At 44.9% G+C, this 10,042-nt stretch overlaps 1 protein-coding gene across 1 annotated transcript; it reads left to right on the top strand.

The window, feature by feature from the left end:
- Positions 1 to 9,012: 9,012 nt before the first annotated feature.
- On the top strand, positions 9,013 to 9,800 carry LOC123187377 (histone H2A.2.2-like). Its single transcript, XM_044599228.1, has 2 exons — positions 9,013 to 9,298; positions 9,383 to 9,800. Exons 1-2 carry the CDS (start codon positions 9,095 to 9,097, stop codon positions 9,641 to 9,643), a joined length of 465 nt encoding a protein of 154 aa, XP_044455163.1. The 5' UTR covers positions 9,013 to 9,094; the 3' UTR covers positions 9,644 to 9,800.
- Positions 9,801 to 10,042: the final 242 nt, after the last annotated feature.

Below are 10,042 nucleotides of genomic sequence, written 5' to 3' on the forward strand. Positions count from 1 at the left end.
CTAACGGTTAGCCTTAACCTAAACTATTTTCTGTGTGCACTTAGTAATTTACATTGACTGGTCGTACTCCACCGTGGAGGAAAATATGAAACTCCACGCCTGAGCAATTAGGAAACTAATAATCACGGGTGCATCCTATTCTAGAAAACTAAATCAGAGTGCATCCATCATGTTAGGAAACTAATCTCAGACAAATCCATCCTATTAAAAAATTTATCTCGGACGCATCCATCCTATTAGGAAGCTAATCGCGAGCCGCCTGCCGCCATCATGCACGCTAGCCACGATGGGGGAAGCGCAAGGAGCTTCGTCTTCCTTCGGGAACACACGTGCCATCGCCGCCATCTGTTGGGGAACGTTGCAGAAAACAAAAATTTTCCTACGGCTTCACAAAGATCCATCTATGAGTTCATCTAGCAACGAGTAATCGGATGCATCTACATACCTTTGTAGATCGCGAGCGGAAGCGTTCAAAGAACGGGGACGAAGTAGTCGTACACGACGTGATCCAAATCACCGGAGATCCTAGCACCGAACGGACGGCACCTCCGTGTTCAACACACGTACGGTCAGCGTGACGTCTCCTCCTACTTGATCCAGCAAGGGGAGAGGAGAAGTTGATGAAGACCCAGCAGCACGACGGCATGGTGGTGGATGCAGGGCGTCACAGTAGCAGGGCTTCGCCTATACTACGAGAGAGAGAGAGATGTAACAGGGGAGAGGGAGGTGCCAAAGACTGAGGTATGATGTCCTCCATCTCCCCCACTATATATAGGGGTGTCTAGGGGGGGAGCCGGCCCTAGGAGATCCAATCTCCTAGGGGGGGGGCGGCGGCCAAGGGGTGGGGGGCTTGCCCCCCAAGCAAGGGGGCGCCCTCCTTTAGGGTTTCCCCCAAACCCTAGGCGCATGGGCCCTTTTGGGGCTGGTGCCCTTGGCCCATATAGGCCAAGGCGCACCCCCTACAGCCCATGTGCCCCCCCGGGGCAGGTGGCCCCACCCGGTGGACCCCCGGGACCCTTCCAGTGGTCCCGGTACAATACCGGTGACCCCGAAACTTGTCCCGATGGCCGAAATAGCACTTTATATATATAATTCTTTACCTCCGGACCATTCCGGAACTCCTCGTGATGTCCGGGATCTCATCCGGGACTCCGAACAACATTCGGGTTACTGCATATACATATCTTCACAACCCTAGCGTCACCGAACCTTAAGTGTGTAGACCCTACGGGTTCGGGAGACAGGCAGACATGACCGAGACGACTCTCCGGTCAATAACCAACAGCGGGATCTGGATACCCATGTTGGCTCCCACATGCTCCACCATGATCTCATCGGATGAACCACGATGTCGAGGATTCAAGCAACCCCATATGCAATTCCCTTTGTCAATCGATATGTTACTTGCCCGAGATTCGATCGTCGGTATCCCAATACCTCGTTCAATCTCGTTACCGGCAAGTCACTTTACTCGTACCGTAATGCATGATCCCGTGACCATACACTTGGTTACTTTGAGCTCATTATGATGATGCATTACTGAGTGGGCCCAGTGATACCTCTCCGTCATACGGAGTGACAAATCCCAGTCTTGATCCGTGTCAACCCAACAGATACTTTCCGAGATACCCGTAGTCTACCTTTATAGTCACCCAGTTACGTTGTGACGTTTGGTATACTCAAAGCACTCCTACGGTATCCGGGAGTTACACGATCTCATGGTCTAAGGAAAAGATACTTGACATTGGAAAAACTCTAGCAAACGAACTATACGATCTTTATGCTATGTTTAGGATTGGGTCTTGTCCATCACATCATTCTCCTAATGATGTGATCTCGTTATCAATGACATCCAATGTCCATAGTCAGGAAACCATGACTATCTGTTGATCAACGAGCTAGTCAACTAGAGGCTTACTAGGGACATGTTGGTGTCTGTTATTCACACATGTATTACGATTTCCGGATAACACAATTATAGCATGAATAAAGACAATTATCATGAACAAGGAAATATAATAATAATGCTTTTATTATTGCCTCTAGGGCATATTTCCAACACCATCGTCTTCTGCCTGGAGGCCAGGCGCTCTTCTGCCGCTACTGCGACGACTTCATCCACGTCCAGGGCATGCTCTCCGACAACCATCGGCATCCGCGTTGACTTCAGCTCTGTTCGCAGCACCCACACCGACAAAGTGTCTGTTCAGTGGGTGCACGTGCATTACATATTAAATAAGAATCGTGGGGTTTCAACCAATCTAGAATTATAGATTTGAAATTATCTTAGATTGACGATTGCTGTATTGAAAATGTGTAATTATATATGGCACGTGCATAAGAATGCAACAATCTTGTCTTACAAAGTAGGATCAAGAGGCATATTGAAGAAGTCAAGATGCAGAGTCTATTTCCCATGATTACTTCTCATGTTCATGTCGGCTTCCTTGGGCTTTACTTCGCACCACCATATGCATTAAACTGGACCGTATCAAGAGGTAACGCCATCCCCTTGATTAGAATTGCCTTATTTGTGCTATTTGATCAGTGTGTGTTTTACGTATGACGTTGCTTTACCGGAAATTAAGATGGGTTGCACCTGCCTAGGCACTATCTCTAGGGATAGGTTGGAAATCAGAATATATGATTCATTCTTAGAGAAAACTTTACACGCGTCACTTTGACATAATTGCATAGCAATCCAGTAAATTATGTAAGATTCAGTAGGAGGCAAGATATTGAAGATGTACTACTATTTCAGTTACATGATTCTATACATCTAAAATGGGTCACATGACTCCGTAACTGTTGTTAGAGAATATCTCTCGCTGTTCTGTAAAGGTATGCAATCTCTACTGTGTTCCAATAAAGAGAATTTTACCATACAGAAGGATCCAATGAAGAAACTAATCCGACTGAGTTCCAATAAATAGATCCTTCAAAGGATCTGTCCTAATACAGCTGCCGTATATTGGTACAGAGAAATCATATAAATTGTACTCAGTCAGATTTATTTTGTTTCATGACAGAGAAACCAAATACCTTTCGCTATTTTGGCACATATATTTGTTCTTATATACTTGTACAGTTTCGAATGATCCAACATATCTGCAGTCATCAAACTTGAAGACATGCTGTTTAAGGCCTTATTTGCACCGCCTCTCTTTCTTTGTCTGCACGCCTCTTTCCTCCAATAATAATAATGAATAACGTTTTCCGGATCAGGTATTACACTGTTACAAATGTATGCTGAAGCTACTCCTTACGACAAGGAAAAAGAGGATGAATGCTTTCTATCTTCACCAATTTTGTAGCATGTTCCAAATTGTTGGCTCTTTTTTATTTGAGGATTTATCATTTTTTTTGTAATTTAGAAGCTGACCTAAAAGCTTGATAAGGTTAAGCTTGACAAATATTCTAGAATACTTTTCCTTCCATCTTTATTTTTCTTCATAACTCATTTCAGTTTCTATACGTACAAAGTGTCTTACATCATTGTAAGTTAGTATGGTTGCCAACGCATAAACACATACAAAACCGGATAAATATTTTCTATCATGATAATTATTGGATTTCTTTTAGCCCTTTTACATTTCAATTAGTTCTTGTAAATCATCTTTATTTCATATAGAAGTCGTTGTAGTCACATATCATCTTCTATTTCCTATTATCCATAGTAGGTAGCTAGCTATATAATTTTGGCAGTCCACACAACCAAAAAATATATATAATTTGATCCAAATTAGTACAAATATATATTTTGCTATGCAGATTAGTAGAATAAAATAAGATTCGAGAATTAAGCATCTTGAACAATATAATTGCACCGTAAGGCAGTTTATACTTTTTTTTCCTGGCTACACTCGAAGAGAAGACTATATTTTTAAAAACAATTGCTGATTAATAAATAATTGCGATTTTATTTAAATGAGGATATTTTCCTGCTATTATTATATGCAGCAACATAACCACTATTGTGTCTCTCTTTTGAAAATACAATTTGAGCGACATCAAACATTGTGTATCTATTTGATTTATATTTTTAAAAACGTTTATTTTTTTATATTATGTGAATTCATCTGTTTTACGTTTGAGACGTGCGTTGCACGTGCATGCTTACTAGTAAAAGAAGAGTCCTCTTAAGCCGTCAGTTGGCGAACGAAAGCCCAGGGCGTCGCCCGCATGGACCTGGCCCAGTAAAGCTTGCTCTATCGCTAGCTTTTTCTCGCTTCTACTTTCCTGCAGTAGGTATATTGTTGTTAGTTCACTAAAAGGATTCTTAGAACAAAAACAACTGCTTCTTTAAGTAAAAATAATTCATAAAATTTAAAAATCTTGAATTAAAAAAATCACGAAATTTAAGAAAATTGTAAATTTGAATACTCTTTGTCAACTTCGAAAAATGTAATTGGATTGGGAAAAGTGCATGAATTTGTACAGAAACATGATTTCATAAATGTTCATAGATTTGAAAAAAAATACAACTTTGAAAGAATTTAAATGATTGCAAATTTTAAAAATAATAGTCAGGGATTTGAAAAATACGTAAAATTCAAGTGATCACAAATTTGGAAAAGTTTGTGACTAGTAATTTTTCCCTAAATTACAAAGAAGTTCATTTTTTTTAAATGCACATATTGGGGAAAATCCTGAATTTTAAAAGAAAATATTGAATTTGGAAAAAAATACATATTTGCTAAAGAATTGAATGAAAAAATATTTATGAAATTTTAAAAGGTGAAAAGAAAAAAATAAAATCAGGTCCAAAAACGAGAAAATCCTAGTAGGAGTAACCACAGGGAATCTTCTAGATAATTCTCAAATCTTCTAGTAGGTGAAAAAGAAATACATGGGCCGACACATTAGAAGCAACAAAGAATGGGAGTGTCAGCGTGACATACAAAAAAAGTTTTTACTGACGAGTGCTCTTAGTCAGCGCTTAAGGGGGTGCTTGGTTCCAGGGACTTTTTTGTGTTGAGACTAGAAAAAATTCCTAGCAAACCAAACAGCGTGAGACTTTTTTTAGACTTTTTGTTAAAAGTCCTTAAAAGCACCTCCTTAAGAGTCTTTTTTCAAAAAGTCACAGAGACTAGAAAAAGTCTTAGGACTAGAGAACCAAATACCACCTAAGGCGCCCAAATCGCCATGTAGCGTCGGCACTGAAGCCAACAAGCCCCGCCGAAAAGCCACTCGCCGGGTCACGCTAGTGGGGTTCATTATATCGCTCGGTCGCCAACTGGCAAGGTTTGTAGCCTAAAAGAACTGGTTGGTTTGTTTCTTAAAAAACATTTGGGGCGTGTTTGATTGCCCGCATGCAGCCCAACCAGACCCGCGTGGGATGTGCGCGACCTGTTTGATTGTCTGGGCAGCATGTGGTTTCTGGCCCACATGGACCTTAAAGCAGCCCGCAGCCTGGCCCGGCGAAAACTGCCGAATCGGCAGTTGCACGCCTCGGGCAGCACGGGAGACGAAGGGAACGTCTCATAACTCGCCCCCCACTCTCCTGTCACCACCCAGTCGCACTGTTCTCACCGCTCCCTCTCTCCCTCACCGCCCCTCCCTCTTCTCTCCTTTGATGGCTCTGCCTCGCGCACCACCGCGCCGCCCTCTGACCCCCGTCGACCAGCGCACCGCCAGCATTCAGGAGCGCTGGCTGGTAGGGCTCCAGAACTCGGGCCGCGACCTGGCGTCAGCGCTGCGAGCGCCGTCCCCCATCTGCTGCTGGCCACCACCAGCGCCGGCCAATGCGGTGCCGGCCGCTCCTGCTCCGCCGCCGATTCCGGACCTCGTGGTCCTGGGCTCGGCGCCAGCGTCGTCCATGAAGCCGCCCCTTCTTGGGACCCCATTGGGCACTGGGGTTTTCTTGACCCTTGTCCAAGGGTTTTCTCCTGTCGGTGGGCCGTCCTTCTCGACCTCCGGCGTGGCTTTGAGCACGGGGCCGATGCCGCAGGCCGTCACCAGGGCCGGCTCCTGCTTTGCTCGGCCACCTCTCTCCTTCCCGCCGGGGTTTTCACCCCGGCCTCGGTTCGTCGTGGCTGCGCGTGCTCCGATGAGTCAAACCCACTCAATGCTTGCTCGTGGATGTAGATTAGAGGTTTATTTCTTAGACATGTGCTAGTAGTTAGTTGATTCGATAGGATTCTAGCATATCCGATTGGATGCGATCCCAATCGAATTCAATCTTTGTTCTTGTTTTGTACAGTGTGTGTGCTAGGATGATTTTTTTGTGCTACTGCTAGTGTGTCCTATGATATGTGTTCATGCTACTAGTTGTGTTCATGCTAGAATCATGTTGACGGATGGCATGTTCATGTTCAAGCTAGGATCATGTTCATGTTGTTGTTTATGTTTCTAACATACATGTTCAAGCTAGGGTTTGTGTTGAATGTTATACATGTTCGCTTCTTTTCATAAAAAAATTGTTATTAGAAAAATAGAATTTCAGATTGTTTAAATTTATTCACAAATTCAATAAATGTTTTGTAGTTTTAGAAAATGTTTCTTTTCTCAAAATTTGATCATGTTTAAAAAAACAGAAATTAAAAAACTAAAGTTCAGCAAAAAGAAGTGCAGTCAGCATGAATCAAACCAGCAACGTCAGACAACAAGCTATAGGTGTAAAAGGTGTTAGCCACTGCACCATCTGTCGTTTCTCATAAAACTGAAAAGGAGAAAAAATATATTGCACAAACCCTCGTGCGACACCTATTTTGATTTATTTATTTTTGAGAATTTTATCATTCATATCATGTACAAAGTAGTTGACTCTTACAAGTACACTGAAACCCAAACACAAAGGACTATGAACACCTAGAGTACCCTAAGACAACCCTAACGCAAGAAGATCTCCGGAGTACCACGAAAAGTGTCCCTTCCGGAAGGAAGAGAACTCGAGTCATCCGACCGGTCAAACACCGCGGCCGGGCCATCCGCCCGGGCAAAGTAGGATCTCCCACCAGCATCATCGCAGAGGAAGGAGAAGAACAACATCAGCAAATCATACCAACAAGGAAGAAAAAGGGTCTTTGTCTCCCTGCATCCATCGCCTATCTGAGGACCCAAATGACCAGTGCCGATGGACCTCCAGCCACCATAGCCCGCGACCCCGACGAGATCCGGGGATCCCCAACCCCGCTGGCTCCTAGACGAAGGCAAAAGCCTTGCCTGACCGCGAACGGAGCCTGTTTGGAATAATAAACAAAAATGACAGGAAAATAAATATGACATTACAAATGTTGTGCTATTTGATAGCTATCAACAACACCGATTTGGCTGATAAAAGTAGGCCATATCTCCATGATTTCAGCCAGAGTAAATCATATTTTCATGTCTTGGAAGAGGAAAACATACTACATATAAGGTATACTACATATCAGTAAATGTCAAATTCGTGTAAGATTAGAAAGGCTGAAATTCTAGAGGCGCCCTAAGGATCAGATGAAGTCCCATGATTAACCATCTGGCACTAATTGCAGAGTTCATCTGTTCCCTATGTCAGATCCAAATGCTGAATCTGGACTGATGTGTACATGGTCATCTCATTTATCTTAGATGGAGTGAAAGGAGCATGATTGCTTCAGTTTACAACCATCTCTAACGTGTCAATTTCGGCCAGTGGGCAGAAATTGTTTTTTTTTTTTGGATTTGTATTTCTGTCTTTGCCACTGACAGGCGTGCCTCATGCGCAGGTGTGGAATGTGGGCCATCTGGCGTGCAGAGTTTAACAAAGACGTAACGGCAAATGAATGAAATATACTTGGATGTACCCGAAACGTAAGTTGTAGGTTTAATGAATGCAAGTTTATATATCAAAAGCGTAATTAGCTCAACTCTGAGGCCAATGTGAAACATTAACTTTGGGCAATTACAAAAAACATTTAAATTCCACGTGCAATGATTGCCACATACACCAATGGTGCATAAGGGCATCTCTAATGGTTGTAAGATAGTTGTTGGTAGACTTTGCCACATAGGATTTTTGATGATGTGTCATACAATAAATGAGGAAAGAGAGAGATGTTGTATGTACATGAACCAACACCTCTTGCACAAGCTCCAATGTAGAATGAGTGAGCACCTTGTTTATTATCTCACATCCTATCGGGCAAACTAGATGCAACCCATTGGAGTTGTTATATGTTAAGGTGTTGGAAGATGACATGGCATATTTTATCAACAAGCTAACATACAAACTATTGGAGATGCCCTAAGATGGAGATGAAGATCCTTTTTAAATCGCCCAAGCAATTAATTCCCTTATGCAGTCTCGCCCCTCCCCTTGCTAATTAATCGCCCAATCAGCGGGCGTTGCCCCAACTAAACCCAATGAACAAACACGAAACATATTATGAGAGAACTTAGAATGATGGACGTGCAATCGTGGCCGGACGGACTTTTAAACCCGAATGGATGTAGTACTCTTGTTTTAACTTTGATCTACTTTGTAAGAGAGGCTTCTCATCAACTTGTATGAGTTTTTTTATTGCCCAAAATCAACTTGTATCAGTTTGATTGTGTTACTTTATATATAAAACGACGCGAAAGCTTATTTCTAGATTGGGAGAGGGGCAGGCGGCGGTTTTCGGTGGGGGATTGAAGTCTCGGTGCCAGAAGCCAGTCTGGAAATAAAAACAGGTCAGATCGAGGGAAAAAGACCGATGTAGGAGGGAGGTGGAGGGCGTTTTTAAGATAGAAGGAAGTGATAATTGGTATTTTGAGCAAGAGCTGTCAAGCCAGATGGGGTGTGGGTTAGAGGTTGTCTAAAAGCACACACATACGCATTTTGACGTGGCGTCCATTTCTATCCGAGCCTCGCGGATAACGAGACGGCCTCACGCCTTGCGCTCCCGCTCCTGATTGGCCCGTGGCCTCTTCACGCGGATCGCCCCCCGCGAGCAAACATCCACCGTCCACTTCCCCGCCATCCAACGGCCCGCGCCGCACGTCACGCGGATCGCCCCCCGCATTCCATCCCGCGCGGGGGTATATAAACCCCGAACGCGGCCGCTCCAGACTCAAACCACATCAACCAGTCTGCACCGAGCCACCGAATCCACCTCTCGCCGGAGTCCCAGCAAGGAGCAAGCAAGCGACGATGGACGCCAGCAAGCTGAAGAAGGTGGCCGGGAAGAAGTTCGGCGGGCCGAGGAAGAAGTCGGTGACCCGGTCCGTCAAGGCCGGGCTCCAGTTCCCCGTCGGCCGCATCGGGCGCTACCTCAAGAAGGGCCGCTACGCCCAGCGCGTCGGCTCCGGCGCCCCCGTCTACCTCGCCGCCGTCCTCGAGTACCTCGCAGCCGAGGCAAGCACCACCATCTTTCCCCCCTCCCTCTCTTCCGATGAACTTCTCTCCGGCGTGGAACGAGCTAACAAACTCGTGCTGCAGGTGCTGGAGCTGGCCGGGAACGCCGCCAAGGACAACAAGAAGACGAGGATCGTGCCCAGGCACCTGCTGCTGGCCATCCGCAACGACCAGGAGCTCGGGAGGCTGCTGAGCGGCGTCACCATCGCCCACGGCGGCGTGATCCCCAACATCAACCCGGTGCTGCTCCCCAAGAAGGCCGCCGAGAAGGCTGAGAAGGCCGGCACCGCCGCCAAGTCGCCCAAGAAGGCCACCAAGTCCCCCAAGAAGGCCACCAAGGCCTAGATCCTAGTAGTGTCTGCGGTGTACTGATGGTTCCAGTTTGGTTAGATGTAGTCGCTGTTTCACTCTGTGTCCTGCGCCCCTGATGTAATCGCCAACAAAGGGGAAGCCGCTTGCTTCCCCTTGACTTATGAATTAGTATCAAGTATGCGTTTCTGAACTGAATTCGTCTCTGTTGATTTATTCAGATTTGGAACTGAACTAAATTTGTTTCATGGATTGTTTGGGATCCAATGAGACCCTCCATTCATAATCTGGCACGATGAGCACAAATTCCTCTAATTTTTTTACAGACCATAGTTGACATGTAACTGACGGACGGAACTGAAGTTGTGCAATCTTCAGATTTCGCTTCCCTTGTGCAATTCCTAGAGCCGGAACGTTTATCAAGGCTCTGAACTC

The sequence above is a fragment of the Triticum aestivum genome, chromosome 1A (assembly GCF_018294505.1).
Source record: "Triticum aestivum cultivar Chinese Spring chromosome 1A, IWGSC CS RefSeq v2.1, whole genome shotgun sequence".
Taxonomy (NCBI): domain Eukaryota; kingdom Viridiplantae; phylum Streptophyta; class Magnoliopsida; order Poales; family Poaceae; genus Triticum; species Triticum aestivum.

Excerpts from the sequence above, each read along its gene's own strand:
- LOC123187377 (XM_044599228.1), top strand. The coding sequence starts at position 9,095 with ATGGACGCCAGCAAGCTGAAGAAGGTGGCCGGGAAGAAGTTCGGCGGG. Across the intron at positions 9,299-9,382 it reads TCGAGTACCTCGCAGCCGAG|GTGCTGGAGCTGGCCGGGAA; the intron begins GCAAGCACCACC and ends CTCGTGCTGCAG.